At 45.2% G+C, this 18,467-nt stretch overlaps 1 protein-coding gene and 1 long non-coding RNA gene across 4 annotated transcripts in view; one reads left to right on the top strand and one right to left on the bottom strand.

The window, feature by feature from the left end:
- The first annotated feature begins 1,483 nt into the window (after nucleotides 1-1,483).
- The window catches only part of LOC140686708 (uncharacterized), a 61,763-nt gene continuing 44,779 nt past the window's right edge, over nucleotides 1,484-18,467 (top strand). Inside the window, exon 1 of the long non-coding RNA XR_012060524.1 lies at nucleotides 1,484-1,605. This is a non-coding gene — a long non-coding RNA (uncharacterized lncRNA). The remainder of the gene's footprint in view (nucleotides 1,606-18,467) is intronic.
- The window catches only part of STAC (SH3 and cysteine rich domain), a 200,596-nt gene continuing 196,253 nt past the window's right edge, over nucleotides 14,125-18,467 (bottom strand). For all 3 annotated transcript variants that reach the window (XM_015236270.3, XM_015236272.3, XM_006200631.4), the window contains one exon: nucleotides 14,125-18,365. In XM_015236270.3, coding sequence (XP_015091756.1) covers nucleotides 18,267-18,365 — 99 coding nt within the window. In that variant the 3' untranslated portion in view covers nucleotides 14,125-18,266. The remainder of the gene's footprint in view (nucleotides 18,366-18,467) is intronic.

The following is an 18,467-nucleotide window of genomic DNA, read 5'->3' as shown; positions in this document are numbered from 1 at the left end:
CACCCTCCGCACACCTGATCTGGATGCTCAGATAATCCTCCGTTCTGCTTCATTATTTTAAAAAGTAATCTAACTTTTCTTTTATGCAAAAGCAATTCATTTTTATTAGAAGATTTAACAAAAATGGATGAGTGACCAAAAGCATCCACAACCTTACCATATGCAGATCATTATTAACACCTGGATGCATATTCTTTCAGAGCTTAAAAAAGCGTATATGGGTATAATTACTAACATATGGTATTATGCCTTAATTTATTTTGTGCCCTGATTTTTTTTTACTGAATAACACCTAATCAACCAATTTTCATTTCCAATCCACACACAGCTAGAGGATAATTTGTAATGTTGTATGGGTGTACTATAATTTATTTCACCCATTCCTTATTGCTGGACATTTAAGTTTGTCTACAGTGTCACTATGCAAAACTTACCGTTATTAAAAACCGTGCTGTAAGAACATTCCTGTGTCTAAATGTTTACATACTCCCTTTACAAGTCTCCCTTAATTTAAAGCTCCCGCAACAAATCTCCCTTAATCTTAAAGAAGTTAATTAAACTGTCTCATGCTTCAGTTTTCTCATCTGTAAAATGGGACTTTTAATAGCATCTGTCTGGTGGGGACGTTATGAGGCTTAAAATAAGCCATCTGTATGCGTGTTTAGATCATCGGTTAGCACGCAGCACCCAGCCGCTGTTGGCTATTACTATTTTCTGGGCTGCTTTAGGACCTGTGACCCACTCAGCTGTAGTCACTATTGCCTTTACTCCGTAAATGCTGGGCAGGGTTCCTTGCTCCCCCAGCAAGCCGGCTTCCGTAGGCGCGCAGCCGGCTCCGCGCTGAGCCCGGGTGGCCCGGAGCCCCGGGAGGGGCTGTGGGTTGGGAACCGCCCTGAGTGCACCGCGGCCCGGCGTCAGGCAGCAGGGACCGAGCCAGCGCGAGAACGGCCCGGCCCCGCCGCTCCCCGGCGCCCGGCGCTTTCTGCCGGGACCCCCTGCGCAGGGTCCGCCTGGTGCGGGCTGCTCTGCCCGCTTCCGCCTCTCTGTGGAAGGACAAAGGTGGTGTTCGCCGAGTCCTTTCCTTCCTTGGCGCAGACTCCTCTTCCTCGCCGCACTCAAAACACAGCTGAGGTGTGGAGTGCAGGACTGTTTTACCCTTGAACCCAGAAAACACGTCTGCTTGTTCTGGAAGCTTCCTCCTGTGACCTCTGAGCGTGGGCGGTCCCAGCCCGTGAGGCTGCGCCGGAAGTGAGTTGCAAGCTGGGCTGCAGGCTGGCCGGGCGAGGCCGCTGGCGGGGGTGGAAGCCTCCAGTCACCGTCCTGGGATGGCCTGTCAGACCCGAGCTCTCGCCGCCCGTCTGGTGGCCCCGGTCTACCCGGTGGGCCCCCGTCTCCCGCCCCGAGGTTCCGTCAGCCTCGCTCAGGCCCTTGCGTTCGCCTTCAGGGCTCCCGTCACTACGCGGAGTAATCTGCTCGGCTCCTCCCGGCGGCGGTCAAGACCGCGTCTGAACGGGGAGACGTGGCTCGAAACGAGTTCAACGCCAGCCTGTTCGGTCTGGACCTGACTCTTGACGCTGCTGTTCACCAGCCACCAGATGGCTTCCGGTAGGTCCCCTCCTGTCCGAACAGAGGACCGCTCTCCTCGCTGTCCGTGTGTGTTTCCCCCCGGCCATGCCCCCGTCAGCTAGCATCACGTCTTTCCCAGGTGTGAGCATTTAGCAGCAGAAATAACAACTTTAGCCGTTGCCTCAAGCCCCGTCGGAAGTTGCCTCTCATTCTGCTTGTGTGTGTGGTCGCTTCATGCTTTTCTCCCACTGCAGACTGGATCACATACCACCTAGGAGCCAACGATTGGTGGCCAGGGGAGCCGGCAGTTACAAACATGGCAGACCCCGGGGACTCATGCATCAGAGCGGTGGGTGGAGGAAGTGGGGGAGTTGGATGAAGAAGCGGGGAGGTCCTTGGCAGATCATCCCTTATTGATCATTATCGTGGGGATGCTTAGGTAGGCAGGGGAGCAGAGACTAGATATTGGTCAGCTTTTGCTGCAGTAACAAACTACCCATTTCTCGGCAGAATGAAACACTCACTGCGTTCTGAAATTAAATGAAGCCTGCGAGTTGGCTGTGATTCTTGGACGGCTTTCCTGGGCTCAAGGCATCTTCTCATTCCAGGACTCAGGCTAAAGCAATAGCGTTTCTTTTCCATGCTGTTCTCGTGGAAGAAGGCGAGAATGCTAGAGGCCAGAGATAAAAGGAATGAACACATTCAAAGTTTCTGCTCACAGGTGGCAAATATCGTGTTTGTCCGCATTCTACTCTCTCACTCCACTCACGTGTCCAGGGTGTCGGTGGGGTAGCCGGGAAGCACTCAGAGTCAGGTGGTACAGGCTGTTGATCAGTGATCTCCGTCATTTATTGTGTGGGAGGGAGCAGGTGGTGAGCGCCGAGGGGAGGGAAGAGGCAGGACCACGCACGCAGACTCCTCTTTTGAGAGACTTGGCATTTAAGGAAATGGAGATGTGGTGAATTGTGAGGGGGAATCGTAGATAAAGTTTTAACATTTTGAATGGAGGAGACGTTTCTGCATAGAAGTCAGAGAAGACCCAGGGAGACTGCAGTAGAGAAATTGAACACTTTTAGCTTGCATTCTTTGCAAGATTACTTGATGTGGTCACTTGACACTGACCACCATCTTGGTCCTCAACAGTTTCATGAGGCAGGTACTATTATTTTTCTTTCACCAAGGAGAAGAGTGAGGCCAATGTTATGTAACATGCTTAGTCACAGAACAAGCTGAGCTGGCACTTCAACCTGGTAGATGGACTGTAAAGTCTTGACTTGTTTCTTATTTACTAAATAAAGATGGTAGAAACATATTCTCTTCCCCATCTCCCACCCCATCCAAGAAATCCGATACACATGTAGGTGGTACTTTGCGTGTCCTGGAGTAGATGGCAAACATTTGAGATCATTGCGAGGCACAGGGTGAGCTCATCCTGCTTACATGGACATTTTGCCCTCGTAATTGGCTCCAGGTGTGCTAAAGCTTTGGGTAGCTTCATGAAAAACACACTGGGCCTTTGGTAAGGCTTTCTGAGTCTCTGCTAGATGTGGCCCAAGCAGCCAGAACTCTTGGCAATTGCATCCAGATGTTGCCTTTAGCTAGGGCACAGGGTCTACCTCAGCCTCTTTCAGGATCCAACAGAAGACATTTTGTGTTTAGTGTACTTCTTGGTGGATTTGCTGACACATTTCTTTTTATTTAGGGTCAAATGTTCTGAAAGCAGAGCCTGCATTGTGTTTGCCAAACATGCATAAGAGCACAAACAAAACTCATGTTTCCAAGCTCCAAATAAGTGCTTCTTATGCCTTAAGTGCCCTTGAAAACCATCCAGCACCACAGTGTGTAAGCTTTCTGAACAATTCTTCATAATTGTGTATGCAAAGGATGTATACTCACAACTGCATGAATGTCTTTAATTGCCTTTGATTACATAGCACCCTCTGTCCTACCCTCTTGAAATGAAGGTTTTTGTGTACACCAATGGCTTCCTAAATTTGATATAGGTTCCTGTGGACTAGAATTCTGTACAATGGAATTTTCTAATTGGAGCTGGGATGAAAAGAGAGGGAGGAGACATGGAAGGGGACACCAAATTCTAAACAAATAAAAGAAAATCAAAGTGTAAATTATCACAGCCCATGGCTTTTCTCCCAAACAACTCTGTGGGCAGAATAGAATTGGCACCTTGGCTGAGTACCCCCTGGGTGGTGGACTTGTGCAACCTTAGACAGCATCTGATGCTTCTTGGAGTCTCGTTGAGTAACTGTGAAAGTCAAAAGGACCAACCATAGGCAAAACAGAAGAGCATGTGGGGGGAGGGTGGTTTATATTTTCTCTTCATGCCTTCATAGTGCCCAGTGCCCATCCTCATTGTCCATGTGAGCAAGACTTAGGTGGGACCCAGTCATCAGATGATGGTTGCCCCTGTGGGGTTGTTTGGATGGGGGCTGGACAGAATCTCCAGGTTATTTCCACAGGAGATGACAAAGAGTAATGGGTTGGCTGCAGGCAGTTCATGATCCTTCTCAAAAGGCAATGGAAAGGACCACAACTTAGTGCCTTCTTGGCTTAATCAAAACTCGTTACTGGTGTTACAGTGTTGAGCTGATTCACACTCAGGCTGTGCTTTGCAGACTCTCCCATTTCTCCCTCTCTATTCCACCAGGGCTGTTTTCCTCCCCACTTTCTCCAGTGCCTGGTGTCTTTTAATATTATCTTTCAGACCGAGAAAATGGCTCTATAAGAACACAACTCAGTGCTCTGCCCCATGGCTTTTTTGGTTAGTATCTGAGTGTTTGTGGTTTTCATTTGGATTCTGCAGTGGGTAAATACAATCTGGCTGTTTGGAGTTGGGAAATGAAGTTCAGTGGGTGGGAATGGAAAGCATAGATATGTGTCACTGCAGTAAATTTCTGTTTATTGAGCTATGCATCCAATGAGCACTCCATTAGGGGCCTTCTGGAACATCTCCTTCAGCAAATATGCAAGGTGCAAATTATGATTGCATTTTAACTGATGGGGAGACTATGGGTCTGAGAGTATCAGAAACTCTCCAGGCCTTGGAATCTAACTGGATATGTCAGACTCCTGAAAATATGATTTTTCTGACTTTGGAATTGCCAGGGTCTGTGCTCCTGTCCTTCTATCCCTTGGCTTCCCTCTCCCTAATCCCCAGGGCCCAGGGACAAGTCCTGGTGTGAATCTCTAGTTTATCAAGACTGATCTGATAGCAGCAATCTAAACTGCTCTGTCATAGGTTTTGTTTCTATGTTGGCATGCACTTCAGAACTGGGGCTTTGGAGACTCATTCCGCGTAGAAGGACTATTCCCCAAAGGCCTTACAGAAGCCTGAAGGTGCTGGAATAAGGTTTGCCAGCATTGCTGTTTACGGAGTTTTGCTGGACAAAAATGAGGCCAAGCAAAACAATACTCTGCAAAGGGGCTGTGGTATCTCTCCAGGATCCCCTATATTGAGCTGGTGTACTATCCTCGGAGCTTTGTGAGTGTCGGCTGCTAGTGTTTCCCAGCTGGAAAACTGTCTTGGGATGAAGGAAGATCCCTGGCCTGAAGGGCTGCGGATGTGACGAATATGGGAGTACAAGCTCCTTTACTTTAAGCAGTGACACCTCTGGGGTATGGATTCTGCTTCATAGCTGCTCTGTAGTTCAGGACAGGGCCAGACTATGCCTGAGACCACATCCTTGCTCAGCTGCTTCCACTTGTCCCACCCGGCTACCCTCCTCCCTTCACAGATTAATTCTGAGGGTGCTTTCCCAGGAAACCATGTGTGTCCAGATTCTTGTCTCAGACTCTGCCTCTAGGGACGTTGACGTAAGGCAGACTGCTCACCCGTTTGGTCCACTCTGGGCACAGAATCTTGAATGCGATAGCTGGCAAGGTCCTTCCTATTGTAATAGCCATCCTTTAAAAAAATACATAAATTTTATAGTCAGTTTACAATGCTCTGTCAGTTTCTGGTGTACAGCACAGTGCTTCTGTTATATGTGAGCATGCATATACTCGTTTTCATATTCTTTTTCACCATAAGTCACTACAAGGTATTGAATATAGTTCCCTGTGCTATACAGTAGGACCTTGTTGTTCATCTATTCTGTATGTAGTAGTTTGTATCTGTTAATCTGACTCCCAGTTTATCCCTCCTCCCTCCTTCTTTGGTAACCATAAGTTTGTTTTCTATGTCTGTGAGTTTGTCTCTGTTTTGGAAATAAGTTCAATTGTGTCTTTTTTTTTTTTTTTAGATTCCACATATAAGTGATATCATATGGTATTTTTCTTTCTCTTTCTGGCTTACTTAGAATGACAATCTCCAGGTCCATCCATGCTGCTGCAAATGGCATTATTTTATTCTTTTTTATGGCTGAGTAGTACTCCATTGTATAAATATACCACAGCTTCTTTATCCAGTCATCTGTCAGTGGACATTTAGGTTGTTTCCATGTCTTGACTATTGTAATAGTACTGCTAACATCCGTCCTTAATGGTCTCTGAAGGGGTTATTTAATGGATTTTAGGAGAGATTTAAAAGCCTTGGAGAACAACTGAAGCCACATACAGAGTAAAAACTGTATAGACTTTTGGAAAGAATTAGTTAAGTATGTGCAACAACTATGGGTACTTGGTAATGAGGCTCATATACTAATTTCTGGTTGCTTTTCCACTTAAACTTTGGTTTGAATCCTTGGCCAGTTAGATTTTCTCAAAGGCATATTCTCTCTGGACGTTCAGTCTGGTCTTCCTTGTCTTCCTTCATCCATGTTCTGCTGAGTGTACATTTCTCCTCTGGGCCCACACTGTTGTCTTCTGCAGGGATGCAAGGGAAGCAGAGTTTTCCTATCAGGTGCCAAGTCTCATACACTTTTTAAGTTCTATTATTATTATTATTTTTAAATTGAAGTATAGCTTTCTTCTTCTTAGTTACTGACATTGTCCCAACCTTGCGGGTGGGACTTCCGTCCTCTCCAGCTGCCCAGAGCACTCTACCCCCTCCAGATGCACAAAATTCCTCCTTCCTAGCTCCCCTTGAGCTCTCCTTTCCTCCTGAGAAGAGGCTGACTGTAGCCACAGGAACTCAGCGCAAAGTGGGAACTTTGTTTTTAGGATGACAGATGCCACAACTGGCCACCTTTGGAGTTCTGGCTGGTCTGCTTGTGTGATGTCACTGACTCAGACTCTCTACCCAGTCAGAGCGTCCCCTGTCCCAGCAGCACCCTGCCCCATCAGGTCCCATGACCTCCCAGCCATGCTAGGAGAATGGGGGCGTCTTCCTCCGAGAAACCACAACCGTGCTCTCTGGATCCCTGCTGACACTCAGCGCCTCTCCGTGAAGCACTGGTCTTCATGTGTAAACTAAAAGTGAGCAAGAGTGGAGAATCTGTAAAAAGCCCTCTGATTTATCCTCTCCATCCCTCAGTTTATTTGTGTGGAAGATAAGGTTGTCAGCCACCTTCCTCAAAAGGGCATTCTGAGGTTTCACCCTGGAGACTTGACATTTATTAACCAGGGTCATATGAAAGCCCTGATTTAATCTCCAGAAAAATGCTCTGAGTGTATCAGTCATAGGGACCATATAAGCATAAAGAATTTTGTCCATAGCTCTTGAAGGAGGCTGCGGTCGATCAGCAGGGGCTGGGCCAGTCCTCTGTACACTCTGTTTATGCCGTGTCAGGACAAGTGGAGAATCAGGGGCTCAGTATATACTCGGCTGGTTTATTAACTATTAACCATTCACATACGAAACAAAGATACTGGGAAAGTATTTACTATGGAATAAAATATTTTTTAGTCACCAGGTTATTATTGGGCAGCAGCCTCTTAATAGGATGATACCACTCTTGGGGGACAATAGTCAATATTTTTGAGCCTTCTGTGAGCTTGTCACTACACTATTCATGTTCATAGAAATATTTCCTTTAATTCTCTCAATAGTTTTCCAGGTGAGTAGTAGTATCTCTGAGGCTCAGAAAATTAATTTGTCCAAGGCCACAAGCTACTAAGGAACTAAATCAGGGTTCCAATCTAGGCTATATTTAAAAAAAATCCATGCTCTTCTTACTATCTGATCAAACACTAATAGTTATCTTCTAGGTCAGCAGCTCTATTAATGATAAGCATTTACTGTTTCTGTTCTCTTCATGATGAAGTGGTACTGTAAGTAAAGATAAAACAATCTTTTAAGGACTACCGCTATAATTTAGAGTACGCAATTATTATTATTAGTCTAATGCTAGTATCAATAATAACAGTATAATATATAATTAGATTATTAGTACATTTAGACTTACACAAAAGCAAATCATGTCACTATTCCTGTGCATTTGTGACACAGATTATATTCCTTGAAAAAAGATTGTGTAAGTAGAGAACTAGTACCAGCTGCATTCTTGTGGTGGGAAGGCCAAGTACATCCAGTTCCGGGGAGGAACTGTTGTGCAGTGATATTTCAGGCCATCCCACTTGTGCTGTTAGGTCAGGGGTGTAATGTCTATTTCTCCAAGAGTAAACCATCACCAAGAATCCCTCATTGTTTCTCATCTGCAGTATGTTTGGAAAGGTGACTTTCCGAAAGTAGTCTACGTGCTGTAATTATCCAAATTTCAAATCAGAAACCGAAGAAAAATCATTTTATGTTCAGCATGAAGGGAAGACATTGATAAACAAATGAGCATGCGTTTCACTCATGTCGACAGTCAGTGGAGGAGCTGAAATAGTGAGACTTTGAGAAGTAGGTGTTAGGAAGGTGACATGAAGCCACATACAGTGGAGAGAAAGGCCGGTTGGCTCGGCCCCACTGCATAGACTGAGAGGGTCTGAAGTGTCCATCTGAGATACTGAGGGTGGACCTGGTCTTCTAGGTCAGGTACTGGGGCCTGGAGGGGACAAACACATGCAGCTGCTCTAATATAGTGTTGTAAATGGAGGCTTTCCTGGTAACTAAAGATGGTATTTGTATTATTTACAATTTTAACTGTCATCTAAGTCCTTCTACAGAGAGTAGGTCTTGTCAAAAGGAGGACCCGTTGCCCTGTTGAGCATTGGGGTGCATTTGGCTGTGCAAAGTGAGGAAAGGAGCTGGAGAGAAATAGAGGAATGAGGTGAATTTGGAGCTCCTGGGGCAGAAGAAAGCAGAGAGGAGCAGGGAAGAAGGAGGGGGCGGGGGTGGGCACAGGGAGCTGATGGAAAGTTATGTGCGGGGACTCCTCCTTGGATCTCCTGCTGACATCATCAGGCCAGGTCTAAACTCAGTACAAGATTTATGGGAATGGATTCTTGTAAACAGTGGTGAGAAGACTGAGTTTTGCATCCAGTGTGAGGTTTTGCAGAGACAGAAACAGCCTTTCTTTGTCTTTCTGTGTCTTGAAAGAGGATAGAAACAGGGAGTCCAAGGGGGTCCAGGAGATCAGAAGTCTTAAGGAATTTCTAGGGTGTAGTGTGGTAGAGTTAATTAATGTGAGATGGGATAAGATGAATAAAACATAGTAACCAGGACTGGCTACATGATTCTCTTTTTAAAAATTCTTAGGTTTTGTTTCCAGCTTTATTGAGATATAATTTACAAAATTGTAAGATATTTAAAATGTCCATCATGATGATTTGATATGGGTGTACATGGTGAAATGATTCTCCCTATCTAGTTAGTTATTACATCCATTACCTCACATATATATCTTTTCATCTTTTTTTGTGTGAGTGAGAACATTTAAGTTCTACTCTTATTACATTTCCATTATATGATACAGTGTTACCCACTCTAGTCACCGTGTTATACATTGATCCTTAGATTTATTCATCTTAGAGCTGAAAGTTTGTACCCTTTTACTGACCTCTCGCTAGTCCCCCCGCCCCAGCCCCTGGTGACCTCTGTTTCTATGAGTTTGACTTCTTTAAGATTCCACCACCTATAAGTGAAAGTATTTGTCTTTCTCTGTCTTATTTCACTTAGCATCATGCCTTCCGGTTCCATCCATGTTGTCACAAATGGCAAGATGTTTCATTTCACATGCTGAACAATAGTCCGTCATGTGTGTGCAGAGGTACCATATCTTCTTTTATATATTTGGCCATTGACGTATACTTAGGTTGGTGCCAAATCTTGACTGTTGCGAATATGCTGCAGTGAACATGGGAATGCAGATCTTTCTTCTGTATCCTGTTTTCATCTCCTTTTGGTATATATCCAGAAGTAGGATTGCTGGATGATACAGTAGTCCTATTTTTCATTTTTTGGGGGAACTTCGATACTGCTTTCCATAGCGGCTGCACAAGTTTATGTTCTGTGTGATGAAGGCGTTAGACTTTTCCAGACTGTGGATTTAAGGCTCCCAAGTTATTCTCCCTAGATTTCAAGGGTTGAAAAGACCCCAGATGGTGTCTCTGTTTTGGAGACAAATTTAGTTAAATAACTGAAAAAGCAGTTATTAAATATTCACTACACGTAGAGTACTGGACGGGGTACAAGGGAAACAGATTCAGCTAAACAGTCCAGAAAAGTGTGCTGCTGAAATTATGAGAAAGATTCGTCTCTTCCCCTAGATTGCTTGTAATCTAGTAAGAACAAACAAACATCTGGTTTACAAAGCAGAATGAGCTTGGAAGTCCTGGCAAGCCATAGAAAGCCAGAGAGACATTAATTATGATGGGTTGTAGGTTCAGAGAGGGTTATTCTTGCCACATGCATGATGTATATTTACAGATATGTTTTATTGAGTACCTACTATGTCCCGAAAACTATGCTTGTATCTTTCTATTGAATTCTCCAAACAACCTGAAGAGATGGGCATTATGTGGTATTTATTTTGTGGCTGAGGAAATGTGCTGTAAGTTTCACAGCTGGTGAGTACCGAGTCAGACAGGAACCCTGCTCGCCTGAGTGCAGAGCTCCCACCCATCAGTGCGCCGCCTGGGGACTGGAGAGTTTGTGGGAACATCTGGGAGAAAAGTTCTCAGTTCCTTCTTCTGGGTGCCAACGCAAGCCTTACAGCTAATCCAAGACACAGACTTACTCAATACATACTACTTTTTAACATCACTCATAACTTGAGATTTAAAATCATAAAATGCAGGGTGGAGGGTATAGCTCAGTAGCAGAGAGCGTGCTTACCATGCATGAGGTCCTGGGTTCAATCCCCAGTACCATCACTAAAAAAAAATTTTTTTAAATTATAAAATGCAAACAATTCCTATTCTTCATCCCCCAACCCAACCTGAGCTGTCTCTAAAAGCAACAGGGATGGAAAGGGGTGATGAACAGAGGGGCCTTGTGGAGGCAGCCCTGTTAGCAAGTGCTCTTTAAGCTGTTATTCTGGAGGTGGTGGAGCTGCCGTGCCTTGTGATGGGGACTGGAGCTGCGTTCTCTGTCAAGGACAAGACAAAACCAAATCTCTAGTCCAGGTCTTGAATTTGATTTCTCTATCTTGGTGGGCTTTGCTGATTGATTTGCTACGGGCAGAAGACTCATATTCATTGAGTGCCACGACCTTGATCTGCTAAGAGATGGGAGAGTGTGCCAGTCACGACGGGAGGGGCTGGGAACTCCGCTGCTGCTGATGACGATACTCGTGGTCTTATGAACTCATCACAAAGACAGTGATTGTCTTCTCCGGGGCAGTCTAGCCTAGCATTCAACCCTCAAGGAATTTAGTCTATTCACTGAAGTAAATGTGAAAAAATGGACACCCTGTCAAACATGAAGTGACAGATGCCAGCTGAGTGGTTTCTGGCCAGGGCTGTGCAGTTTCAGAGGTGTGATCGTGGTCTGGCACCACCAGACTTGCTGGGCTGGCTTCTGTAGGGCTGGGGGAGCCACGGGAGGGGTTTCTGCATCAAAGCGATGCTTTAGGAAGGTGATTCTGGCTTTGAGGCTGACTCTGGGGAAAAAAAACCACCATCCAAAAAGGCTTTGCAGTGGTGGAGGAGCTGTGGACATCTGGTGCCAGGAAGATGCTTCCAGGCAGGCTGACTGACCTTTCTGTGCTGCCATGGGTCCCTTGTCGCCTCGCACGGCTACAGACTCTCCTGCTGGGGCACGGGCCTCCCTCTTTTCCAGCCCGCTCCCTCTCTTGTCCCTAACGGTATCTTCCTTTTGTCTCAGCTTTCCCAGTACCAGCCCCTGCAGAATATTGATTTCACCCACATTGCAGTGGTGCCCCGTAAACCTTTTCTTGTTTTTTTCATCTACCTGAATCACCCCACATGTGTGTATTCTCCTTCTCCCACAGTCTTCTCTTGATTAGACATCTTGCCCCATGTTTTTACAGCTTATTACCATAACAACTGATTTGTCTTGAAATCTAAATATAAGGTGTATTTGAAAACCAAATGGCAGTCAGGGGTGGAAATGCTCACAATGTAACCATCTCCTCTCACACCAGAGTTTACATTTGACTGCTTCTGTTATCCCCTTACTGTACGAAACCAGAGACCACTGAGACCAATATCCACCCTTTCCCTCTGGGAGAAATAGAAATTTGGAGAAGGAAAAAAATCTTGAACATTCATGTACTGAGGCCATGGAGTTTACAAAATGCAAGAGAAATGTTATTTCCTTAAGGAACTAGATTATTTCTGTAGGGACTGAATTGCAATCTTGGGAGTGGTAGTGGTGATGGGGACAGTAGAAGAGGAAGGGGTTAAAGAGAGATAAGAAGAGAAAGGTTCAGGTCTGGGGCCAGCCCTGTCCACCAGTGCATCACAGCACAGCTGTGGCCCTACTGCAACAGGACGGTGCACACAGCCTATGGAGTGGGACAGGTACCCACTGAGTGTGTAGCCCTGGTGGCCAGGTAGGGCTTTATTTGATTGCCATTGGACATCTCCTAAGTAAGGCCATGCCTCCAAGACTGGGGAGAGAGCTGATATACCTAACACACAGAATCAGAAATTATTTGAAAAAATAATGGCTGAAATTTTCCTTAATCTGGGGTAGGAAGCAGACTTTAGGGTCTAGGAAGCCCTGGAAGTTCCAAATAAGATGAACTCAAAGAGATACACCCAAGACACATTATAATTAAATGGCGAAAGTTAATGATGAAGAAAAGTAGCAAGAGAAAAACTACCTTGTTACATACAAGGGAAACCCCATAAGGCTATCAGCAGATTTTTTCAGCAGGCACTTTCCAGAAAGGAGTAGCATAACATATTCAAAGTGCTAGGAAAAAAAAAAAGCCCAACCAAGTATTCTCTACCCAGCAAGGTTATCATTCAGAATTTAAGGAGAAATTGAGTTTCCCAGATGAGCAAAAGCTAAAGAAGTTCATTATCACTCCCAAAGAAATAAGTACACAGTGCCCTACAAGAAGTGTTAAAAGAATGTTTCTAAGCTGGAATAAATGGCACTAATTAATAATAAGCAAATACACAAAGTAAACATTTCACTGGAGAAGGTAAATATAGAACAACGGTGGTGGATTAATCACTTATAAAGCAAGATGAAGGATTAAAGACGAAAGTAATAAAACGAACTAAATTTCATTAGTTAAGAAGTACATAAAGTAAAAAGATTTTTCGTATCCTACTGGGGTGAGGAGGTGTCCTGGAACCAACCCCCCACTGACACTGAGGGATAACTATACTCCTAATATTGCTCAGAGACTCAACACAAACTCAACAAATACTCAGGCCTGGAGGGAGCACACCGTTGGAAACATTTATAGTAAAAAGTTGAAAAGAATCGCCTCGCCTCCCAAAGTCTAACTCCACCTCGTCTCCACAAAATACCCTCCCAAATACACATGATCTCCCCAAATTTTCGTGGAACTAAAGTGCTTCACGTGTTGGGAAATTTTAAAAGAGCTGAAAGGCAGCCTTAGCCCTTCCAGTGTAAAATCACCTTCTTGGAAAGTGAGAACATTTTTGGAACGAGAAGTTGAAACTTCTGTGGACCCCGTTCCTAATGGAATCAGCATGGTTCCAGCACATCCTTGTGGTTCGCTCTCCTGCCTCTGTTGTAGCACTGACCATACATTTCCAGTATTACTTGTTTGATTACAGGCTTTCCCAGTTGACTCTAATAAATGTTGATTTCACTGCCAAAAGAACCACCATTGTAATGACCAGAGGAAAATCCACATCTCAGGATCAGCAGCTGGTGATTGACCATATCCAGACGTAGACTCTTGGGTATGAAGATGTTTTGTGATTTTTATGTGATTTTCGCCCTCACCGGTCTTGGAGGCTGGAGCTGTGATGTGATTCTCGCCCGACAATGATTGCTGTAGTTTTTCTCTGTCAAAACTCCCTGAGCTAACACTGAAGTTTTCCAAGAATATTTTTAAGACCTCTTCACTTAAAAGTGGTTCCTTTACAGGTTTCTCCAGGGAGTTAGAATGCTTACTTAGGAAATGACTTTAGTGATTCATCCTAAATGTGGAAGAGGAAGCTGTGGTGGAGAGCCCTGGGTGGCATTCCTTCGTCCACGGGCTGGCACTAAAGGAGCGATTGGAGGTCCTCACGAGGTGTCTCTCATTTCGGTCCCATGGCTGCTGGCTCTTGACTTCCTTGTCTTTGAGAGGGCACATTAGCGAAAATAAATGAGAGCACATGACCTGAATACTTTCAGCATTTATTGAGTAGCCATATATTGAACTTTATATACCACAGACATGGCTTTTCTTTTTTGCCAGCATCTATCAAATTTCTGTAAATATTATTCACATATTAGAGCAAAAAATAAAATACCAATTAATTCCTCAAAGCAGAAACCACATGGACCATATTTTCTGACCACAATGTACAATAGTTTTAATCACACACACACACACACACACACACAAGAAATAAAAAAATCTGAGAGAAAAATCATAACTGTAATTACAGAGTATTTTTAAGTAAATGAAAATATGGTCAAAGCTGAACTCAGAGGAAAAGTTATAACCTTGGATGATTTTTCTTTTTACCTTAGTAAAGACTGAAAATAAATGAACTAAGCACAATTTCAAGGAGCTGGTTCAAAAGGAGTGGCAGACAGAGAAAAATATTGTGATGCATTGAATAAAATGGGGTCAGAGAAATAACCCAAGAACCTGAGCAAATGAGGTGAGGGGAGAAATCTAAAGGTGCTCTGTCATTTTCCTTGGAAATAGGTACTGTCCTTTCCCAGGGTGTATTTTCAGTACTTTAGTACATCCTGACTTCCATGAAGACATGGAAGTCGTTCAATAGCTGTTTAAACTTGATGAGATGATTTAAAAAAAAAATCTGCCACTTCTTTATTTTTAAAAAGGAACTATAAAATTGCCATTATCTTGTTAAAATTTCAAAGTTCAGTTAAAAGTTTCTATTACCCACAGAAAGATTGAGGACTATTTAAAACTCCTTATTGGAAGCTAAGAAAACAAAACAAAACATGTTCTAAGGGTCAAAAACACCAGGTGGTGTACAAAACACAACAGAACAGTAACGGAACAGACTGTAAGGGATCGCTACAGGATGTCATTAAACTAGTTTCAATTTTTTTGTCCGAATTGTTTGTGAGGATTTTTGTTTTGTGACAAGTCTGTGGAGCACACCTGCTCACTCAGGTTCCTGGGGTTGCTATTTTGGGCGATGCTGAACTTTCTTTTATTCTCAGATTTATAGCAGCCTACGCCCTGCTGGTCAGTATTTGCTAAATTTGTCAGAGCATGAAAAAACTACTCTTTCTCCTGAGTTTCTCCACCCCTGGAGGACATAGAGCCCTCTGTCTCCTACTTATGTGGACTCAGATTCCAGAGTAGGCTGGCTTTCAGCCTTTAGTTTTTACAATGCTTGTGTGTCCTTTTCAGTACTACACAAGTATGTCAGTGAGTTGTAGGAAGAAAGGGACTATTAGGGAGCACTGGGGCTGTTAGGTGGACCCAATATTATATAAGAATTCTCTACCGAATTTTCCCAACTGCGTTCCTTGGAATGAACTAGCCAATGCTAATAAATGTTCTGCAGGTTCTAAATCAACTTATTTATATCTCAAGTTTCTGTTTATGCACATCACGCTTTTTTCACAGCTGCACGGGCCTGGCTCTGGGCTGGGGCTGACAGTAAGTTTCCTCCCTGGCTCCCTTGTCCTTGGAGCAGCCAATGATCTGGACCAGCTTTCGGATTTCTGTAGTGCCTTTTTTTTTTTTTTTTTTTTTTGCCTTTTAGCAATACTTGGCACCGGGGTATTTATGTGTGTGTGATCTTCCCACTGATTTTATTTTTCTCCTTTTAATAGCAAACCTGTAATAAGCTCCTACTATGTGCTACCCAGCTGGCTACTTTCAGTACATAACCAGATGCTGGCCTCTTCCTCTTGACGGGAGAGTGTGTGTGTGTGTGTGTAAGCATCCATGGCGATCTGGGTTATGAGGAATCTCTTACTTTCTCTCTGATATCTGGATGACTCCAGATCTTTAAGGAACACTAGACATCTTGCATTTGGAGGGTTAACCGCCTGCCAGTACTTGATATGTGCAAAACCTTATGGTTCACCTTGTGCAGAAAGTATTTTTTCTCCTTTCTAACATTGGCTCAAATTACAGAGTTCCTGTTCCAGTTACCTATTTTTGTGTAACAGATCACTCCCAAACTTAATGACTTAAAAAACCCATATTTATCGTGCTCATAAATCTTTCCCTTGGGGCAGGGCTCAGCAGGATGACTGCTGCTCTGTGATGTCTGGGTTGCGCTCAGCTGCAGTAACATGTGGTCTTGCTCGGTCTCTCTAGCACTGTGGGCTCACAGTGGGTAAACTTACATGGTGGCTCAGGGCTCCTAAGGGTGAGTGTTCCAAGGGATCAAGGCAGAGGCTTCAGGGGCTTTGTGACCCAGCACGGATGTCATGCACTATCACTCTGCTGTATCCTGTTGGTGACATAAGACCAGCCCTGACTCAACGTGGGAATGGCTGCACAAAGGCAGGAATATCAGGCCGCAGGGCTCACTGGGGGACCACCTTGGAGGCTAGCTACTGTAGCCTCCTTCTGTTCAACTTAAAAAGGCAAACTGCTTTTTTTTTTAAAATGCAAATTAAATTTGCATACGATGCAACACAACTGTACGCAAAAGTTTCTGTGGATGTTCTACCAGAAAGAAGAGATCAGGACACATGTTTTCTATGCTCCTTCCAGCCATGGTGTTGTCTTTATTAAATGGAATACTGACTTAGAGGCAAAGCACGTCTGTATTGCGGCGTACCATGTTATGGAATGGCAGTCATATTATCCACCCTGGCTCTCAAAGAGTCCATCTTGACTCTGTTTTTCATGTATCAGAGAGCGAGGAAATTCTGGATGCTGGCTTTTAAACTGAGAGTAAGGCATCCCAACTGCTAGAAACCAGCAGCCATCCTGCCTGGGCTTCACGCTGAGCAGTAACAAAAGAAATCAGTGGAGACTAACTATGCTTTGGTTTGGGAGATAATGCTTACTGCCTGGGATGTATCCAATTAAGTCTTTTAAAAACCAACGGTTCCAATGATTTTATTGCTCTGTAACAAAATAAACCAAAGGGACACTGCAGGTCTTTGTGAATCGAAGTTTAACCGTATTAATGACTAATAGGATGCAAGTTGGAATGCTGGGAGGAGGTCTGGGGAGGAAGGCATCACAGTAGATTGCATTCTTGTAAACATCAATACAAATACTGAGCCACAGAGGTTCCCCTCGATGCTAAACAGGCGCCAAGTCTCTTGCCTTCAGAGGGATGAAGCGTCAAAGACTCTTTCCCATTTTGCATCTGCTGGGGCATAATATTCTGCTCTTCATGAGAACAGTTTCCCATTTGGCTGCTTTTCTAAGATGCTCTTTCTGGCTCCCCGCAAGGTGGGCTCAGCGTCTAAAGAGGGGGGCCCTACAGGATGGCAGAAGGGAAAACTGCTACCCCTGATACAGAGGACGTAACAGGAGGCTCACGCTCACCATGGAGATGTTTTGCCACACTGTCTTCCCCAACCCCATCTCCTTGGGGAAAGGACTTCATGACTGAAAGGGCTTCTGATCATCAGTAAGTAAGGGCTTTCTGCCCCTCCGTGCCCCTTCTCTGCCCACTGCATCCTGCTCTGCCAGCCCTGTCGGTAACCAGAGTGGCAGGAGGGGCCGCCTACGGCAACCTGGGGGCAGATCAGGTCTGTGCAGCCGGCGCCATGTCAGCCTAGCCCTCACACGGAACGCTCACCGCCAGGACATACTCAGGGACAGAAGAGATGGCACGATGGCAATGTGAGGGGGTCTGTGGGGAGCCCTGGAATGTTGGGGGCTAGGGAGCAGGGCTTCCTGATGTTCTGCAGAAAGACTGCTTGGGGTCTCAGATGTGAGGATGCTGATTGGCCAGTATTGGGGACAGAGATCTGGAACCAGAATCTCAGTTGGCTGCGTGGGTCTGAGCCTCACACTGGGGCCACCCCGCAGACTGGAGCACACTCGGGCGGGCTGGCTGTCACACCACACGGCCAGGGACGGAGCTGAGTCCTATGCGCGGCGGTGGTTACTGCCCCCTAGGACAGCACTCGGGCCGACTCTCTCAGCCTCAGCCCCACCTTGGGCAGCCTTGGACGTGCTTGCGATGGGCCCTCTGCCATGTGGCTGTTACCCCGCAGTCTCAGAGCCTTGAGTCTGGTCTCACTGTTTCCTGGGTGGCCGGTCAGCGCGGCAGCTCCTCTGGGTTAACACAGCGTGAGATGAGGCGTCACAGCGGGGCTCGCCGCCGGCCAGAGGAGGAGGGGCCGGCAGTCAGATGTTTTCTAGAACGTCGAGGGGGACGAGGCCTCTCTTCTTTCCACTGAGGACTCTGATGAAGCCGTCCTGTTCTTCTTCCGAAGTCACACAGATCTGAATGCCAAGGAAGAAAACAAGAAACGTGTCAACGGGAGAGAAGCTAGAACCCCCGTCCTCAATCACGGCTGGCGGAGGTCAGTGGAGCAGCAAGTTGGA

Source organism: Vicugna pacos, chromosome 17 (assembly GCF_048564905.1).
Source record: "Vicugna pacos chromosome 17, VicPac4, whole genome shotgun sequence".
In the NCBI taxonomy this organism is placed as follows: Eukaryota; Metazoa; Chordata; class Mammalia; order Artiodactyla; family Camelidae; genus Vicugna; species Vicugna pacos.
Note: the sequence above shows the minus strand (reverse complement) of the source record. Positions and strands in the feature narration are given on the sequence as shown.